Source organism: Blennius ocellaris (genome assembly GCF_963422515.1).
Source record: "Blennius ocellaris genome assembly, chromosome: 10".
Lineage (NCBI taxonomy): Eukaryota > Metazoa > Chordata > Actinopteri > Blenniiformes > Blenniidae > Blennius > Blennius ocellaris.
This window is the reverse complement of record NC_137659.1, coordinates 23,615,960-23,636,618: the sequence shown is the minus strand read 5'-3', so window position 1 is coordinate 23,636,618 and position 20,659 is coordinate 23,615,960. Positions and strand designations below refer to the sequence as shown.

Below are 20,659 nucleotides of genomic sequence, written 5' to 3'. Positions count from 1 at the left end.
AAACCAATGTTCATTCACGTATTCGGGAGGCCACGTCTCTACACTGGAGGTAAAAACCTTTAAATGCGTAATAAGTTAACGACCTTTGAAGTGAAGTGTGTGAACATCTGTGAGGCCATAAAGTGGGAGAATCATCTCCCAGAGTGGGTTTGAAAAGCTTCACTGCAGATGCAACAAGTTGAACCGTCAGTCATTAATGAAGGACAGACTCCTGCAGGTTTGTGTGCCAGAGGCTTTTCGGGAAGCAGAAATACGGCTGAGTGTGTCTGCAGGAGGATGTCTGACCGCTTGTAGGTGATCTTCAGGTCCTTCCAGTGCAGGAAGTTGCAGGAGCGTGGCTGGCGAGCTAAAACCATGGTGGTCATGTCCCTGATGATCTTCTTCCTCTCTCGCTCCGCCATCGGAGTGAACCACTTCTGCAGACGCAGCCTCCCCTGACGGCTGAAGAGCAGCAGGAAGCGCATCTGAAACACACACACACACACACACACACACACACACACACACACACACACAACAGTGAAACACACACACACACACACACACACACACACAAAACAGTGAAACACACACACACACACACACAAAACAGTGAAACACACTCACACACACACACACACACACAACAGTGAAACACACACACACACACACACAAAACAGTGAAACACACACACACACACACAAAACAGTGAAACACACACACACACACAAAACAGTGAAACACACACACACACACACAAAACAGTGAAACACACACACACACACAAAACAGTGAAACACACACACACACACACACACACACACACAACAGTGAAACACACACACACACACACAAAACAGTGAAACACACACACACACACACAAAACAGTGAAACACACACACACACACACAAAACAGTGAAACACACACACACACACACAAAACAGTGAAACACACACACACACACACACACAACAGTGAAACACACACACACACACACACAACAGTGAAACACACACACACACACACACACACACACACACACACACACAAAACAGTGAAACACACACACACACACACAAAACAGTGAAACACACTCACACACACAAAACAGTGAAACACACACACACACACACACAACAGTGAAACACACACAAGCGAAGGTCAAACACTGACGACGTTCTCCACAGTTTCTAACTAACTGAAGTGTGTTTTTGTTGTGTGGAGGGAGAAACAAGTCATTACTAACACACACGTCCGTGTAACTCACGAGGAGTTCAGGTTCTTTGCACCCGAGTATTGATCCATCGTTCAAATTTGCATCATGTAATGTTTTACACTCAACATGTTGATCAGAATTTTCCAAACCACAAAGCTTATTTAAATCGGAGAAGTCATCACTTCACATCTACATTCACTCACAAAACAAGTCATTTTTATGTTTTTGTGTTTAATTGTTGGTTTGAGAAACGTGCATTGATTTTAAAAGTAAATCCAATCGATTGCAATGGAATCATCTTAAAAAGCACTTGAAGCAGTTTCATAGTGAAGCATCTTCTACAGTACTTTTACTTGTAATTGAGTACAAGTAGTATTTGAGAGTAAATTAAGGCTGTTGATCTTCTATATCATATTAAATAACACAGCAGTTTGTTATTGTACTGAGCAGCACGGACCTGCAGCTGGACCTGGTTTCTCATCCAATCACGGTTATTGATCCCAGTCTAAGATGACGAACTATAATCAATCAGATTTCACTGCCTCCATCAAATAGTTGTGAACAAAGTGGGCAAACATGGGCCTGTGGTGAAGTGTTTGACCAGGAAGTAGATTACAACTGGGGTCAAGAAACATCAAGCTGCATATACTTGCTGTAAACTCAGTTTTGTGGTGTTTTAAGGAAGTTCCTCTCTTGCCACAGCAGCTTGAGTAATCCATATGTTTAATTTGGCTTGTGTTGTAACCTGAGCAGTCTGGGATTAAAGGCCTCAGACACATGTGATCTCTTAACATTGATAAATGTTTCCCTGGAACAAACACGGCCTCAGTATTTGAATAAAGATGATAAATTCTTCACCTAAACTTACAATCCTCTTTGATACCAGACCAAGCCAGGATGCAGCATGATGGTGCAGTAAAGTAAGTGTTGAACTGGCCTCAACCAGAAGTGGAAATACCAGTTTTACAGCTGCAGATTACTGAGCTGACGAGGATTACTCAGCCATTGATCCACCAAGGAACTAGTTTATATGAGTTTTAATAGATAAAACATTTCAGAGCAGCTCCACAGCTTTGGATAGACATCTCCACATGTGCGTTCAGTGTGAAAGACCAATAGGGAAACGTAATATGGAAAGCACCAAACCGCCAGCAGGGCCGGACCCGACGGAAAGTGACGAAACCTGTTGAACAGGAGGAAACAAGGCGACACACCGCACTTCCGACTGTCGCCAAAAGTGGGATAAAAAAACCACGAAATTAAACCACATCACGGCCACTGGCATCCCAGCCAACAACAAACACCCCCACCGGGAGAAAAGGAGCTGCGGATGCGCAGATCGCAGGTTAAAGTGGCTGTCAGGGCGACAGGTGCGACAGGTGACCGCTGACGCTGCGGCCGTGCGTAAAAACACACACACTTACCATTTTGACGCCGGAGAATGAACTACCGCGTCTTTTAAAGCCAGATTAATGCACTTTGTAACCCTCCAAAAGGGTTAACTGGTGCCGATGAACTCATTTCTCGCCGTCGTTTGTGTGGAACTTGGTTAACTCCGCCCTCGTGCGCCCAGGAGGAGCGACGCGTCATCCGGCTCCGCGGCGGCCGCAGGGATTGGCTGCTGCGGGTTTGTTTGAGCAGGGACGCAGTTCGGCAAGAGGCTTGTTAATGAATGAACTGATGAAACTTTAACAGGCATCACTTGACAGCGAGCGCTCGGAGTGGACTGTCATTCCCGGCCTTGGTCGCTAGAGAGCAGCAAGGTGCTCCACCTCCATCTCCACCTCCAACTCCACCTCCACCCGCTTCATGTGATTCTGGTTTGACTGGAGAACAGTCTGGACGCTCTCTGGGATTACTGGTGTTTACTTTCAGAAATGTCTGTGTACCGAAATGCCGTCTGGTTTCTGAACGGGATCCACCAATACACAAGGTGAGGGCAGCTTGGCTGTGGTTTGGATCTGTTACGTGTTGCCAGAAGAAACTTTGTGAATACCAATCAGATGAGCATGTTCAGTTTTGGCAGTGTGGTTAAACAGCATTTGTGGGATATATAGATGTGTTCTTGAAGCTGAAAGGCTTCTGATGCCCGTGTGCCGCTCATCACTGCACACACTGGCCTTTATGCACTGTTACAATAGAGCTATTGACAGCTGGGAGTCCTGAGGCGACGTTCTCATCACCTGATTGTACTGGAGCTGAAATCTGCAGAAAGACAAGCAATTCTTAGAATTCAGATGCCAATGTTAAGTCGTGTTACATCACTTCCAATGTGAAGGGTCCACAATTTTACAATATGACCAATATGACCTCTTTTAGACTCAAAGAGCTTTAAATACCACCACATCCAGTCACCGATGGGGGCAGAGCTGCTGAGCAAGTGCTCAACACCACTGGGGGAAACCAAGGGTTCAGTGTTTTGGCACAAAAGGAGGATTTAAGCATCAATTGTTTGATTGGAAGATCCACAGCTACATGATATAATACAGATCAAACTGAAATATCAGACAGTCTGACTCAGAGGACAGGCGAGCACTCGGCTTCACTGGACAGAGAAGTAGTGAAAAGATGAACACATGAAGTGACCAACAGTTAATAACAACTCGTCCGGTGGAATCCAGAGTCAGAGATTGTGAGATGGGACCTTTAAATACTAAAGTTAGGAAGGAACAAATAGAAAAGAGAAGATACATAATGAATGACATGACTTTTGTAGCATGTCAGTTGTAAATGTGAAACAGAGACAGAGCTTCATTCTACAATTAAAAACCAAAATGAAGAAGTGATTCAAGGTGAAGTTATCTCCTACTAAAAGCTTCATGTTGACAGTGTTGAAGTTTGAGGTGAGTTGAATGTGATGCTTCGTCTTGACAGCAGACAGGAAGTCCACATTCGTAATTCATCAATGACACACCCTGCTGACTCTCCAGGCCAGGTTCATGGTTGGAGCGGGTTCAAGGTCAAACGCTTTAGCTGTGAGTTTTATTTTAATCTTTCAGTGTTTGTTCAGGTTCATGTTCAGCAGAGTCCAGGTTACTTCATCCAGAATCACAGAGAAGTGTTGAGGGCGTTTGGTTTTGGGAGACACTTCAGTTCTGGTCAGACAGAGTTTCAGACTGGAACCATCAGCTTCATTTTCAGAGTAGAGGGAGTGTTTTAGATTGGTTCAGTATTTCGAGGTGAATCTATTGGTTGGAGCTGAATCAGTGCCGGATCCCACAGTTCCAGCTCTGGACTTGATCCTACAACCGAAGAGGGAGGTCAGCTTTTCACCTGAGCCAGGTCTAGCCACGAGTTTGAAGTGGTAAATGGTGTGTGTGTGTGTGTGTGTGTGTGTGTGTGTGTGTGTGTGTGTGTGTGTGTGTGTGTGTGTGTGTGTGTGTGTGTGTGTGTGTGTGTGTGTGTGTGTGTGTGTGTGTGTGTGTGTGTGTGTGTGTGTGTGTGTGTGTGTGTGTGTGTGTGTGTGTGTGTGTGTGTGCGTGTCTTTCAGGCTTGTTGATGTTAGGCAGTTTGATGTGTGTGATGCAGTGTGTTATCACAGTGTGTTGGGGCCATGCAAGGTGCTGTCACTGCATTGAGAGCAATTTTGGAGTTCAGTGCCTTGCCCAAAGACACTTTGGCATGTAGACAGGTGGAGATGGGAAGTGAACATGCAACCTTAAGTTTGGGAGATGACCACTCTACCAACCGAGCCTCCCAGAAGTATGTATGTATGGTGTATATTCATGTTCTTAAAGCAGCTGTAACAAGATCTATTGTCAAGTTTGACAAAGTTGTTTGGGTTTGTCAGTGAAACAGCTTTTCTACTTTACCTCTCACTTTAAAGGTTTATCTTTATTTATCCAGAATGACTGAAACACAGAAACTGCTGGCGATATTTCCTGCAGGAAAGGGTTTGAGGTGGCATCTAAAGACTTTGAGGCCAAAGACCTGGATGTGTCTGTGGTAGGACGCTCCTTCATGGTCACCGGAGCCAACAGTGGCATCGGCAGAGCCGCTGCCTTGGCCATCGCCAAGAAAGGTACGTATGGAGAGAGACCTGGTGTGAAACAGAGCTCATGTTGACAGACTGACGCTTTGTGTCCAGGTGGGACGGTCCACATGGTGTGTCGGGACCGAGACAGAGCCGAGGAGGCCCGGGCAGACATCGTCCATGAGTCTGGAAACACGGTGAGCTTGCCAGGTCAACATGAATGAAGCCATTCTGCCTCAGTCTGATAAACACCCTTCTCATGGTTTGTCAGAAAGACCCCGACACTGGTGTTGTTCTTGCAGGAAGTCTTCATCCATGTGGTGGATTTATCTCAGACTTACAGCGTCTGGCGATTCGCTCAGGACTTCCTGAAGCAGCACTCCTCACTCAACGTGTTGGTGGGTTTCAGTCGTCTGCTTCATGTGACCACACCGTCTAAACTGTCTTCACAATTCCGTCCAATCCCTTCAACTCTCAGACTGCACAGGCTTTTCTCACACCAAGACAAAGCTGTGGTACCAGACTTCCTCTGGATTTTCACATTAATAAATATCATGAGTCGTGACACACTGTATGATAGATTTTGAGTGCTCCTGGAGCTTCCTGAAGCTTCGTGAAACTCCTGAAGTTTCCTGGAGCTTCCTGAAGCTTCGTGAAACTCCTGAAGTTTCCTGGAGCTTCCTGAAGCTTCCTGAAACTCCTGAAGTTTCCTGGAGCTTCCTGAAGCTTCCTGAAACTCCTGAAGTTTCCTGGAGCTTCCTGAAGCTTCTTGAAACTCCTGAAGTTTCCTGGAGCTTCCTGAAGCTTCCTGAAACTCCTGAAGTTTCCTGGAGCTTCCTGAAGCTTCCTGAAACTCCTGAAGTTTCCTGGAGCTTCCTGAAGCTTCGTGAAACTTCCCATGCACTTTGAAGTCCACTGCTTCAGGCGGTTTGAGTTCGCTCTTCCTTTCTACACTTTGCCAGATAAACAATGCAGGCTGCATGCTGCACCAGAGAGAGCTGAATGGCGAGGGACTGGAGAAGAACTTTGCCACCAACACGATGGGTGAGACCTGCTTCTGGTTTCAGGAGACTGGATCCTTTAGCTCGGCTCTAAACTCATGTCTCTCTGTTCCTTTAGGAGTGTATCTCCTTACCCAGACCCTCATTCCACTTCTGCAGAAGAACCGGGATCCCCGAGTCGTATGAACACACACACACACACACACACACACACACACACACACACACAGGCCTCTGTTGTCGTGGCTCTGAACCCTCCACTGTACGTCCTGCTCCATTAGGTCACTGTGTCGTCAGGCGGGATGCTGGTACAGAGACTGCAGAGCGACGACCTGCAGTCCCAGAACGGCCCGTTTGATGCTGTCATGGTGTACGCTCAGAATAAGGTAGGAGGGAGGATGAGATGATCAGCACTTCTTTTCTTCTTCTTCTTCTTCTTCTTTTTCTTCTTCTTCTTCTTCCAATATGTTTTTGTGTTGTTTTATCAGAAGCAAGGATAAAAACAAAGTGTACATATGTGTTTCTTTTCATATATCTGTATTTGTACATTTCTTTCCTCAGGGTTGTAAAACTGGAGTTCTGTGTGACGCGCTACAGAGTGAATTTACTTTTCTCAACGGTTATCACCTCCAATCTCATTCTTTAATGTTCTGTCCTCCCACATGCTTACAGTTGGCCTGTAAGCATGTGGGAGGCGTGGCCTATCCTGCCAAAGATGGAGATGGAGATCAGCATCTGTTGGCATTGAGATGAAGGCTCGAGAGCTCTTTCTTTCTTTCTTTCTTCCTTTCTTTCTTTCTTTCTTTCTTTGGTGTTGGGGTGGTGTGGACTGGCTGCGGCCAGTTGATGGCGGTGGTGTAATGTATGAGGCCAACTGCCATTGAACCCAGGTGGAGAGGAGGAAGGTAGGAAACAGTAATCAGGGATAAAAATAAGAAGCAGCTGATAAGAGAGGGAAGCAGCCATCGGGGACGATGAGAGATGGGAAACGATGTTGATGGATAGAACCAGCAGATGGTGGTAATGTAACTTTATGGATGCAAACTGCTATTAAACCCAGAAGAAGAAGAGATGCTGACGTCACAGGCAGCGAGAGGCAGGCACACAAAATGTCCTCTGGAATTTTCTAGTTGTATGTTGTAGTTTTAAGGTGATCATGCTGATGATTGACGGACCCATTCAAGGCCAAGCTGAGTTGTTTTTGTCCTGAAATTACTTTGACAGTCTGATGAAGAGAAACGGGAGGTTGAGATGGAGATGTGTTGTTTCTTTCCAGAGACAGCAGGTGGTGCTGACTCAGCAGTGGGCCAAAGCCAACCCCATCATTCACTTCTCTGTCATGCACCCCGGCTGGGTAGATACCCCAGGTACTGTGTGGAGTGTGTGTCTCCTGGATGATTTGGCCTCACGGATGCCTGTTACTACAGATCCTGTTTCCACATTTCCAGCCGTTTCCAAGTCGATGCCTCAGTTCCACCAGATGATGGGCGACAGGCTGCGCAGCGTGGAGCAGGGGGCGGACACGGTGGTGTGGTTGGCCCTGAGCAGAGCTGCATCCAGAACCTGCAGTGGGCAGTTCTTTCAAGGTCAGTCTTCTCCACGTTCTCCTCCAGGCTTCACGCCAGCTGTCGTCCATCATCTTGTTTGCGTTGCAGACCGTAAGCCGGTTCCTGCTCACCTGCCACTGGCCTGGACTCGTAGTCCCGCCGAGGAGATTCAGGGTTTCATGACTCAGATGGAGAATTTGGCCTCAGCTGTTCAGTCACGACTTGAAGATCCGAACGAGCCCCTGGACGCTTCAAGACCTCAGTTTGTCTAGATTCAGTGATCAGAGCTCTACAGCCTTGAGGACCGCATGAGACACTTTACATCTTGCTGTTCTTCACTGTTTTAGCAATCAGCGTCTTCTTTTCACTTTTACAGCTGCAGTGAAGGCCACTGCTCAGGTAACACGAGAAATTCCTTTTGAAAGTTGAACCATTCTTTGATCTTCTTTACACTTCAGAGGGGTGAAAGAGCCTCTCACTGCTCTGGAGTCCTGCTTTATTCCAGCAGATATTTACACATTGTGCATGTGTAGAGGTACATCTCAAGTACAAGGTTTGTTCTCATCAGAACAAATTCATCATTGATTAAAGCCTAACTGAATGTGTGTTTGTTCTTTACCTGTTTACATGAAGTGTGACATGAAGAATTTGATTTGATTGTCATATTATTTATTGTAAACTGCAGATCTTAGATGAGATGTGTAGAAGTTACTCATTTATTTGTGGTAATTCTATTTTTTTGTGTGAATTCAGCTGCACTGTGGCTGATCAGTGTGTAGTTTAATGCTCATTAAAAAGTGCAACACGTTATTATTGTTGAATGACAATCAAAAAAAATCCTCAGAATGAGACAAAACGTCCGGATTTGTTTCAGAGACTGATTCATGATGTGCTGCTGTCTGAGCCTCCTCACTCTGTAAATACCACCTTTTCCCACAAGATGGTGTCGTCACTGAAAGACACAGTCGACTGGACATTTACAACAATGGCTGGAGGAGTTTATTAACCAGTGTTGTGATCAACGTGAAGAATCCTGAATGAAACTATTCTAGATCAGCTATAAACTGAAAAGACCCCAAAAGTAGAAATCCTGGTGAAGACTCACCTGCTTCCATCAGAGCTGGACTTGCCTGGCAAAAAGGAATTAATATGGTGCATTCACAGTTTTCGCAAGGTATTCTTCTCAAATTTGATCTCTACAAGGGATTATTCATCCATCTTAACTACTTAATCTGCATGTGGTCATGGACTCAGTTCAGAGAATAAAGAAGCTCAGGCATCTCTGTCCACAACTTCCCCCAGCTCCCGGAGCGACCCCGAGCCACTGCCAGACCAGGCCAGAAAAAAGAACACACAAACCAAAAACAAAAGAACACACACACACACACCAGTATCAGTGACGTGCGGTGAGGTTCCTGGCTGGTGAGACACTGACTCCTCTGGATTTACAATGTCAGAAGTGAAAAGAGCTTCTTGTTTCACTCTTCATCCAACAGCATCAACTGGTCAAGCTTCATATCCATCAGCATTCCTCTTTCAGTCACACTGACACCAACACAAACATAAACACAAACATAAACACGGGAACATGTTGGTCCTACAAAGAACGTTTCTTTTATAGAAATGGATAGAGCACCCTTCTTGTGTCCAAGCAATTCATATTTACTGTAAACTATAGAGATGTGTGCAGCACAAACCGAATTTTGACCTTCAGTAAACATTTCTGTTATTTTTCAAACTTTAAATTCTGGTGCTTTGATCAATTTTAATAAAGGTTGTCTATCAAAATGATAAGAAAGAAATTATTTTAGGCCAAAAGTTTAGTTATCACATACTTGATTTTTTTTTCCTACTGACTCCTATCTTTTGTGACAATTCTCTCACACATACATTAAAGACATTACAGAGATTGTAGAGAGTTATGCTGTATAACAAATATTTCTGTAAAGTGTAATTGTATTGATGATATAATATTGATGATATCATGAGGAACAGAAACGGGCAGGGATTTCTGCCCTGGATTTGATCGCCAAATGCTCAATTCAGCCATTTTTACTTAATAAAATGTCAAAAATGCATAGAATCATGCTGAAAATGCATCTTTAACACAAATCAGTGTAATATTAATATTTATTTTATGTACATTTTTCTTTTTTCATGATGGCAGGTGAGTCACTACCTCACCTCCTCCTCTATGCCTACAGTAGGCATATACCCCATGAACATTTGCTTAAGTATGTACATCGTGAATACTACATTCCCATTAGAGAGAGAAAAGGAGGTCTCAGCCTCATCACACTCCAATGTGCATTTTAGTGTATGTAAATAAGTCCCAACCCCTAGCTGAAAACTCCAAACCACTGTCAACAACAACTTAAGGCATCAATTCTGGACAGAAGAACCCCTATGACACTCATATTAATATTAATATTATGAATGACAATCCTAATAATCATAATGAAATAAACAAACAAATGATCAGCTGTAATAGGTACATCAAGAGTTGAGAGGCAGTCCAAAAAAGTCTATTCTAATAAGAATATATGTGAAATATAAATTTGTATATAACTAGGTAGTGGAGGCAAATAATAACTCGAGGAAGAGCCTCAGCCACTAGATGAGAGAAATAAAGAGGAATAGAAAATAATAATACTACAAAGAAAGTTCTGAGTCTTGCAGGGCAGCTGGAGGAGTTTACCTTTGTTTCTCTTTATATTTATTGTCTGTTTCCACACCCTGCACAAAAATGTATCGCTAAAAAAAGTATGTATTGATTGGGATTGATGAAACTAGCAGAATGTAATATGAGTTACTTATATTGGTTAGCAAAACAAAGCTTTAAAGCTCACACAAGACAACACATTGAATTGACAGGGTGAGCGGAATCGTCCTGTATTCCCAAACAACGTCCCACTTTGGGCTGAAAAGGGACGCATTCTGTCCCGTATTACCATGAGAATCAAAAATAGTCTGTAAAATGTCACTTGATTCGATGAGAAACAGGGCGCTTCAGATCAAAACTTACGATAAACGTATTCCACCGCCTCTCCCGCTCTGTGACCAATGAGCTGACAGCATACTCACACACGAGCGTGACAACACAGAATCCCGCTTATCTCATTGGTTGAGGTACAGTTGCTCGCGAACAAGACACCGGAAGACAACAGATGAGACACAAAGCAACATGGGGACAGACTCCGGCAGTACACCTTTGTCGGGCAATGTTCCTCCGAAAAAACATGAAAAAGGCTGCAGAAATACAGCCAGGTATGAGCAGAGGTCAACATCTGGGAGGAAAAGGCGCGTGATAATAATACTCTTCATGGTAAGTTTTCTTTGTTCTCAGTACTTTACTGCCTGGTCGTGAAATATTGTACACACTTTAATAACAGTTGACATGTGTAAAGCTTTCCTATGTTGAGAAGTTTGGCTCATGTGATGTTTGCAGTATCTAGACCAGAACTGTGCTTCGTGAGCAGCTTGCTTTACTGTAGGAGGAATCCTTATTAATGGGGAGTTTTTAAAAGAATATTTAAGTTATTTTACTGGCCGTTTACGTCGTCTGATCCCCTGAAATGTATTATATTTGTATGTAATATGAATTAGGAGTTCAAATTTAGTCTGTTGTGTTAAAATATGTGATCCATCTGTCATGCTGGCTTCAACACAGCAATCCGTGCTTGATTGTAGTCTCATTTAGTGACTTTTCAAAATTATTATTGAAAGAACGTTTGTTCTAAAGCCACTTTGTTCAGGTGGCCACGTGCATCGTCAGCTCACTGACTATTCAGTTCATTTACAGTAACTAGTGTGTATGAAGACGGTGTTTTTTCACTGGGATCCTTAAATAGGATTGAAAGTGATTGTCTTTGCACAGAATGTATGTTTGTAGAGAAAATAATGTCTCTGTGTTGTGTGGAGACTGTTAAGGAAAATAGGTATTCATATAATATGAGCTCAGGATTATCTGTTTCACTGAATACACACATTTATAATTGATTTTTGAAATGTACTTACAAATGACACACATACAGGTACATCAATTTAGGTTCAATTCAGATTATTCCATGCTGGGATGTAAGTTTGGCATTGTCTTATTTCAATAACATAGTAAAGGATTACAAGTAAACTCATCAATACTTTTAATACAGAGTCAATGTAATGATTTACTTTTACTCCTGACTATTTTTCATTTGTCCATGGTCATGGTCACTCCTGCAGAATTTCAGTTTCAATGTGTACTTGGTTGTTATGATAAAGAAATATTGATTGGAGGTGAGTTCATATGTTCTTGCAGATCGTCTCTTCAATCAAAGTTCTTGTTCCAATACAGACAAACTTCTGAAAACCTTCCAGAGTAAAAAGGGACTGAAGGGGCAGAAAATAAAGAGCAACACCACAATCTAATGTAAGGTCAGTAAAAATGTAATGAGCATCATTTTAATGCATTTGGGAGGTTATATTGAGATTTACAGGAGACCTCTGAAGTATTTCAGCAATTTTCATGTTCTTATGAGGCCATTTTCTTACAGTTTGAGATTTTCTTACAGTTTGAGAGAGCATTGAGAAAAACACAAGCTGTCGGGGGTATCTTTCTTTCCATAAATGATGGTGAAGTGTGTTATTTCCAGTGTTGTATTGTGTATTCAGTTGACTCCATGCACACCCACAAACGACTCCTTGTAAACTAGAAATGATAACTCGAGGTGCATCTGTGTCATTTTTAGAGTGTTGATCATATTCATGGTTTAAAACAATGAAAATCAGGCTTCATGTACTTCACAGTCTTTTCTCTTCCATGCTTTCTACCTTCTACTGTTCTAAATGTGACTAAATCTGGTCTGTTGTCCGTTTCCTGTCACAAAACTGAATCTATTGATCTTCATTAAAGTACACAACCAGGCTTTTGAGGACACACACTCTTTCTCCTGATGGTGAAGGGATCAGACACAGTTTTGTGACCTTTTTCCTAACTGTGGTGGCAGTGAGTCGTCTTCTTCAGCTTTGTCAGCATTACAGTTCAGCTTTATTCAGTTCCAGCATTCACGCTTGTATTTTCTTCAGGGAGTGCTAACTGTCTAGTCGTTTTGCCGGCCCAAGGTGCAGAGATTACTATCCTAGGTGACTGTTTGGTTCAGTGTTACCATGGTGATTAACAAGTAAACCAGTGTAGTGGGACAGAAAAGCCAGGGTTAAACCTGAAGTTACCTCAATAAGAGAGAACCCTGCTTCATAGTAGAGGCCTCTGATGTCAAACAGAATAACCCAGCCAACCCTGGTATTTTGTAACTGAGAAAAAGGCAAATCACAATGTGAAGCTAAATCTAGACTATAGAAATTTAACATCTGTGTTGTCAAAAATGTACATGGTCAAGAATGTCATGTGGATGAAGGACAGTGTCTCTTCTGTCTCCTACAGATGACAATGGATGAAAAATATGTGAACAACATCTGGGACCTTCTGAAAAACGCCATTCAGGAGATCCAGAGGAAGAACAACAGTGGACTGAGCTTTGAGGAGCTGTACAGAAACGCCTACACCATGGTGCTCCACAAGCACGGAGAGAAACTCTACACGGGCCTCCGGGAGGTGGTCACCGAGCACCTCATCAACAAAGTAAAGCAGCGCTTCCTTCAGTCCATCTTCTCACTAAATAATGGAGAGAGTGTTCAGAGTGGGTCACACCAGGGCCTTTTGTGTTTTCAGGTACGAGAGGACGTTCTCAACTCTTTGAACAATAATTTCCTTCAAACGCTGAATCAGGCCTGGAATGACCATCAGACTGCCATGGTGATGATCAGAGACATCCTCATGTACATGGTGCGTATGCTGCTCTGGTTTGCCATGCCACACTTCAATTTGCACCATAGAAACCCTTCAATCTGGTTCTATTGGCACCATTCATCACATTGTAGGAGGTGCTGCGGTCTGGGTTTGGTATCAGCATGCTTAGTGTGGACTCTCTGTCTTGGTCTTGGTCTTCATGTTCAGGAGGACGGTTCGGAGGTGGGCGTGGGAGGGGCTCAGGTGACGGGATCCAACACTCGGAAGCACATCCTGCAGGTCTCCACCTTTCAGATGACCATCCTCATGCTCTTCAACAACAGAGAGAAGTGCACCTTCGAGGTGGGAACCTTTCTCACAGTCACAGGCTCTTCACACACAACCCCGATGTGTGTTGTGGTTCACGTGTTTGACTCGGTGGGACACGTCTCCTGCAGGACATTCAGCAGGAGACGGACATCCCAGAGCGAGAGCTGGTGCGGGCGCTGCAGTCCTTGGCCTGCGGGAAGCCCACACAGCGAGTTCTGACCAAGGAGCCAAAGTCCAAGGAGATCGAGAACGGCCATGTGTTCACAGTGAATGATACCTTCACTTCCAAACTGCACAGAGTCAAAATCCAGACAGGTGAGCAGCTCGCTGCAGCATCTTGTGCTCCGGACCCACTCCTTCCTACACCAAACACACTTTCTCATCAAACATCAGAAGCCTGACGTTGTTTCAGCAGGTTAGTTAGAAGCACAGAGTCAGTGTTGCACACAGTCGTCCTCTCATATATCGTCAACCAGAAAGTAGTAAGAATTGCTCATTTAGGAATATTGATCCTCCAACAAACCAAAGCAAGACGTTCCTTGGTTCAGAATATTTCATGTTACGGATGGATTCTTCAAATGAGCATTTATTTAGTTTATCAGCCAGATTATTTCTGAGAGTGTTTTTACAGTAAGGTTTTAAACTTGACCACATTTATAGCAGGTTCATCCTGAATTGTCTGCAGCAACACTGATATTCTTCTTCTTCCCATTCTTCCCCAAGACTCTGATAGATGGTTGGTATTTCTGGACAGTTTGTTTGTTGGGATGGTAGAAATTCAAAGTGGTGTCCGACGCAGAGGCGACATTAGAATATCTTGCCGTCTGTCACTTTGACTCATGGTCCCTGCAGGAGAAGTGTCCTCCGTGATGCAGCCGGTCTGCACCATGATAGAAGAAACGATCTGGAGGAGGCACAGCTCCACTTGGAATTATTACAAAATACTACTTTACTTTGTCAAATCAAACTATTCTAGACAACATTTTGTACATAACATGCAGCACAGAGTGCTTTTCAGGGTAAAAGCAGAAGTTCCTAAATTCTTCCTGTTTCTTGAAGAACTGATATTGCGTTAATGACGATCATTAAAAGAACGACGCATTTACAAATCCTACTGGAAAAACACAGATTAAAGGACAAAACATTACTTTTCTGCATTAAACATTACAATGTAGGCCTCAACTAAACCTTCTAATGTGTTTAGAAAACCTTTTAGCCATGCAATATGAAATATGTCTTTTCGTCTTTTCTGCATTATGCCCAGTTGAACTGAATGTAAATGGCTCACAATCACGTTACTTTGAAAGGATTTGTGTAGAATTTGAGCATTGGAATCCACTGTATTTGTGTTGTGATGTCACCAGTTGCTGCTAAACAAGGAGAGTCGGACCCGGAGAGGAAAGAGACTCGGCAGAAAGTGGACGACGACAGGAAGCACGAAATCGAAGCGGCCATCGTCCGAATCATGAAGTCGAGGAAGAAGATGCAGCACAATGTCCTGGTAGCAGAGGTGAGGTCGTCACGTCCACTTCCTGTCCTCTCCTTCCCACCGAGACGTTTCCTCACTCCGAGTGTCTTCATGTGTTCAGGTGACTCAGCAGCTCCGGGCTCGTTTCCTCCCCTCCCCCGTGGTCATCAAGAAGCGTATAGAAGGACTCATAGAAAGAGAATACCTGGCCAGAACGGCGGAAGATCGTAAAGTGTACACTTACGTTGCGTAAAAGATGAACTGTGGAGGTTTTTTTCTCTTGCTTTTTGGATTGCTGTTGCACATGAATTGTTTTAAAGGTTTGTTTTAAACACGAAAGCTGAAAACCTGATTCCCCATTCCTGACTCAAATCAGAGAAAAAAAATCAAATGTGTTGTATCTGGCACAGCCTGACATCTCCTTCCTCCTACAACATTCAGCAGTGACCTTGCTGAGCTGCTCTAATGAATTCTCTTCATTGTCCAGTTTCATCCACAGTTTTACTTAGTCGGTAATTCTAACCTTTTACTTGACAAACCCACATTTTTTCCATTGTAAAACCAGGTGACCTCCACCAGCCCATAACTATTACAACAAAGTTGACAGAATTTTATAACAGCCTGTCTGTGAAATACAGTTTCTTTGTAAAAAGAAAAAGTCAGTTTTCCTTGAAATGTTTAGCATTTACTTGGTGCTTTGACTGAATTGGAGCCTCTTTAGGGCTGCTTTTGGTCCACAGACCTTATGTTTGACACCCCTGCCTAAAAAACAAATCAGGGCCCTGGTTGGGAGTCACAGCTCGAGATCAGCTGCTCCTGAGTGGAGATGCTGTCTGGAGAAACGTGATGTTGTCAAAGCCCACAGGTGATTAAAGCAGTGGAGGGACGGTGGCTGTTCATCCTGACTGACTGGAGGCAACATGGTGGTGTGGGACTCAGCTCAAGCCTCAGACTTCTCTTCAGAGTCCACGATGCTTCTGAATAGTCCCTCCTTTCTCCTTTCCAGCCCACTTTTCCTCAAATATGTTCAACTATTTCTCTTCCTCACTTTCTTCTTGTGATCTTTGATAAAATGTAAATAAATTCATCATCTAAGTGAGTCCTCCGGCTCCTGTTTGGTAAAGGAAGTTTCTTCACATTTCAATCATCACATCCAGTAAATGACTCCAGAGGCTGAAGCACAAATGTGTTTGTCCTGAGTGAAGAACACTCAGCATTTCCACTGCTCATCCTACAAATGTATTTGATTTAAACACATGGAAACACATAAAAGATGTTGGGGTTTTTTCCATTAAGAAAAATTGTTACAACAAAAGCAACAATCATCCAAATTAAAATGTGTTTGCGATGTTCAGACTGGAAAACATAAAATGGTGGTGCGGTAACGTGCTAATTAGTAACGCTCTATTCTCATATGATCACTTTTTTTCAGTAATGAGTAATCTAACGCATTACTATTTCCAAGCCAGTAATCTTCTTTGTTAAAGAGGCGGAGGTGAGGCCATAAAGCCTATGGACTGTGTGTGTGCTGTTTGACAGGATCCCCTGGATGACATCACGGGGTTAAGGAAAGGTGTTGGGAGGCTTCCTAAAGGAGATCCCTGATCCCTGAGATCCCTGAGATCAGCCAATCAGCTGCTGCTGACAGTCCCTAAGACGAGGCTGAAGCTCAGAGGAGACACATCATTTGCCGCCACTGCTCCGAAACTCTGGAATGAGCTGCCCTCAACATCAGGCAGGCTTCCTCGCTCCCTGTTTTCAAATCCCTTTAAAAAACCCACTTTTATTCTTTGGCTTTTAGTACACCTTGATTTATTTTCATCTTGTTTGATATCATATAACTTGTAGTAAGCTTGTCTGTTTGTTTTACATGTTTTCTATGTTTTATGCCTTGTCTATTCTGTGCTTTTGAATTAACTTTTGATTTATTTTATTTGATGTTTTTGATGTACAGCACTTTGGTTACCTTTTGGGTTTTTTAAAATGTGCTTTATAAATAAATAAATAATAAAATAAAGGAGTTCGAGAAAGGCGATCATGTTGTGACAATTGGACCGGACTTCCACTAGGTGATGTCAGAATAATCAGATGGTGCAAATGAAGCTTGTATTGAAATAGGTTTCAATACACGAAGCTTTTCAACACAGTGCTCTTTGGTGACATCTGGTGGCCAAAAGTATGAAAAGCAGTTTGAGTGAATTGCTCTATTATGGTTGCACACTGCAGTTGAGTTGACATGTTGATTAATAATAAAATAGGAATAAAGCTTTCTTGTTTAAATATGTGCCATGGTGTGGTCTCCCTTTGCTTGTGACTTATTGATGCTTGTAAACAAAATATAAATATATAAAATAATAATGTACAATGCAATCTTATAATAACTTGGCAGTACTCAGTGTGGAAGTGGTGCTTATAAGCTGGTAAAAGAAACACATTGGATGTGCGGTTATTCAATTAGTTTTTTATTTAAGAAAATAATTTTCTCCACAGTCCGAAGGCTCAGTCTGTTTCTCTTGTTGGAGATCATTTCTCCTGCCTAGCAGAACATCCTCTCACAGTGCAGAGAAAACTAAATACGGGTAAACCGTTTCATGGGTTGCCCAGAAGTGGAGAGAATCCTCCTTTCAAGCAATTAAAGGATCACCCATGTACTTTTTTACTTCCACTGGAGCCTCTGCAGTGGCAGTCCTGGCCTGTCTCTCCACCACGTGGTTGTCAAGCAGATCCTACAGACCACCACCTAAAAACGGTGAACAAATTTAGTCGATGCACAGTTTTTCATATATTCACAACATGTGACTGCTTGATGTTTGTAAAAAAAATTTTTTTAAACTATAAAATAATAAAGTACAACACAATCTTATACTAATTTGGCAGTACTAGGTGTCACTGGTGCTTAAAGCTGGTAAAAGAAACACGGAGGACATAAGGTTATTTTATTTAGTTTTTATTTAGGAAAAGGATTTTTTTCCACAGTCCGAGGGCTCAAGGTCGATTCATCCTCCAGAAGAACAAGAAGAAAGTTCTGCACTGCGGTCCTGCCGAACAAAGTCACGTCGTTTTCTTCAACCAGCTCCTTCTGGCTGAACAAATTAGTTTTGTCTGTGCCGAAGAAAGCTTAAACATGCCAAGCAATGCTTGGATTGAATTACACAACTAATAAGAGTAGCAGTGTGATGTTATTACAAAACCTGTGAAAAAAATGCAAGGTGCATAATGTGTATGAACTAACATCGGTCTGTTGTGAAATCAGCCATGACAGTCCCATAAAAACGTTTTTTCCTCTCTTTTCTCCCAGGAAACAGACACGTTATTATTATTACTAATAAAATCCCTTTTAAATTGAAGAATTCAATCTTCACTAAGGTTTTGTGAAGCAACAAGTGACGTTTAAAGTGACCAATCAGAAAGGAGGGGAATTACAAAGCCGCCCATGCAATGTGCGCCCCTAAAGCGCCAAAACGCCACATCACGGCGTGCAGGGACATGACAGAGTTCACGAGCTCACAGGCCGAGACAGCGCGTACGCAGAAAGGCCTCGTGTGCAGTCATCTGCTATGTTAAACATGGTGTCCACACTTTTCAGCACAGTCATCTGCAGTTTGCCGTAGTACAGTACTGTACCTGCGAGAACCCGACCCATTACAGGATTTTGCTGTGAAGGGGGAGACTTGTGGTGGTGTATGTGTGGCAAGTAAAAAAAAAAAAGAAATAAGTAAAACATTGAAGGATCTGACTCCAATTGAGAAATGGCGCAATAACTCTTAAATTAATGCAGAGGAAACATTAACTTCAACATTCAGCTCACACAATTCTGAGTGGACATTAGTTGGGCCCTAGCCTAGCCGTTAGCAATAAGCATGCATGCATTTACAGCATGCACAAGTTTAAAAAGTCATATTAGACAAAAAACAAGCTGTGTCAAGGAACTATCTGCAAGCCTTTTGGGTATTAAAAGTTCCCACAATGTTATATAGGCGACAATAGTATTTTACATTCTGTCTTCAGTTTCCTGGCTCTGTACCGACTGCTGCCAATGGCTGCTCCTCCCACTGGAGCCTGTAAATGCGGGAGATACAAGAATCACGTGACCAGGCAGGATTTTGAATTAGTCCCCTACCCTTTCTTATAAACTAAACATACCAAGTTATCTCTGCTAAACATAATGAGTGCATTGAAATTTTCAGCTAAAATAGTACAAATATCTAATGTTGTTTAGTAATGATAGGAAGTTTTTACAAAACATAAAATAATAAGTAATGATCATTCGGAAGTTTAATTAGAAGCAAAATCTGGGTTTACAGTGCAGCTTGGTGTGTGTGTGTGTGTGTAGAGAGAGAGAAAGAGAGAGAGAGTGTGTGAGATGTGTGATGGAACTACAAAACAAGATGGCGGATCACAAGAAACTACAATCAAATGGAGGTTATCAGAGAGGAGGAAGTCTGTCCTCTGTCTCCACCATGTGTTGGAGAACAATGGAAGGAAGCTCCTGTGTGTCTCTGCTAAAGGACCATTTCTAGAAAGAGTTTATGTGAATGAGACTTGTTTTGTAAAACGTCAGGAGTCGTCAGATGGTGTTCAGTTACTGTGTGATGTTGTCTTTGATGTGATATGTGTAGGATTGTGAGTAAACTAGTTAGTAAAGCAAAGATTAGCATGCAGACCCTGTGTCTGTGGCAGAGCTAACGTTGGTTTACAGGTTGATAACTGCTCCTAATATCATTATCTAAAACTTCATGAAAGTTAAACAGTTCTATCATAGCATCAGGTTTAACTAATCTCGAGTAATGCCCAGTTGTTCCCACTTCCTTGAAGGAGTTCAGTTGTTGTCCTGCTGGAGGGAAGCTGGTGTCTTCTCCTGTAGTTAGCACCTCCTGCTAACTGTGGTTGCTGGTTCTGCAGGCTGAGGAGAAGAAGATGGAGTTGATGTTTCAGGAGTCCTTCTTTGCAGCTCCTGGTTGTTCCTTTTGTCCAGACTGAGGAGCTGGTCACTCAGGTCTGTGATGGTTTTCCTGCTTGTTGAGGAAAAACACAAAGAAGTTCTGTGAGGCGTCATTTCCCTGGTCCGTCCTGGAGAAACCGGGTGGTTTTCCCTGGTTGATGGGAGATCAGACTCTGGGTGCTGGTCTCTGGACCAGGGGAAGGTCTGACCCTCGTGGTCGGGTCAGCAGAGGAGTTGAGGAGTGAAGGCCCTGGTTGCTGGCCTCTGGTGTTATCTGTATGCTAACACTGGGTGAGCTGAGCTGCTGGGAAGCAGCTCCTTTCTCCCTGGTGTTCACAGGAGAAGACTCGGGGGAAGACTCTCTGTAAGACTGCTTTCAAAGGCTTTTTGCTGAAGGTTTGTGGATTTGAAGGTGTCAAATCCTGAGAGCTTCAA

At 43.1% G+C, this 20,659-nt stretch overlaps 3 protein-coding genes across 5 annotated transcripts in view; 2 read left to right on the top strand and 1 right to left on the bottom strand.

Moving 5' to 3' along the window:
- Positions 1 to 20,659, bottom strand: part of LOC308135213 (AP-1 complex subunit sigma-3-like) — an 85,275-nt gene that overhangs the window by 2,228 nt on the left and 62,388 nt on the right. For 2 of the 3 annotated variants that reach the window (XM_080503092.1, XM_080503094.1), the window contains exons 1-2: positions 2,624 to 2,733; positions 286 to 464 (exon numbers count right to left, since the gene is read on the bottom strand). In XM_080503092.1, coding sequence (XP_080359218.1) covers positions 286 to 464; positions 2,624 to 2,626 — 182 coding nt within the window. In that variant the 5' untranslated portion in view covers positions 2,627 to 2,733. Of the gene's footprint in view, positions 1 to 285; positions 465 to 2,623; positions 2,734 to 20,659 lie in introns of those variants that run through there. The other variant, XM_080503093.1, reaches the window with a different exon arrangement.
- On the top strand, positions 3,077 to 7,992 carry LOC308135572 (dehydrogenase/reductase SDR family member 12-like; the record flags this gene model as incomplete). Its single annotated transcript, XM_080503623.1, has 10 exons — positions 3,077 to 3,132; positions 5,087 to 5,220; positions 5,287 to 5,369; positions 5,475 to 5,570; positions 6,135 to 6,216; positions 6,292 to 6,353; positions 6,455 to 6,559; positions 7,450 to 7,540; positions 7,622 to 7,759; positions 7,829 to 7,992. 10 exons carry the CDS (start codon positions 3,077 to 3,079, stop codon positions 7,990 to 7,992), a joined length of 1,011 nt encoding a protein of 336 aa, XP_080359749.1.
- LOC308135571 (cullin-3-like) lies at positions 13,146 to 16,223 on the top strand (the record flags this gene model as incomplete). The annotated part of the gene is made up of 6 exons (XM_080503622.1): positions 13,146 to 13,337; positions 13,428 to 13,541; positions 13,713 to 13,847; positions 13,943 to 14,129; positions 15,179 to 15,324; positions 15,404 to 16,223. The coding sequence occupies 6 exons, from the start codon at positions 13,146 to 13,148 to the stop codon at positions 15,533 to 15,535; spliced, it is 906 nt and encodes a 301-aa protein (XP_080359748.1). The 3' UTR covers positions 15,536 to 16,223.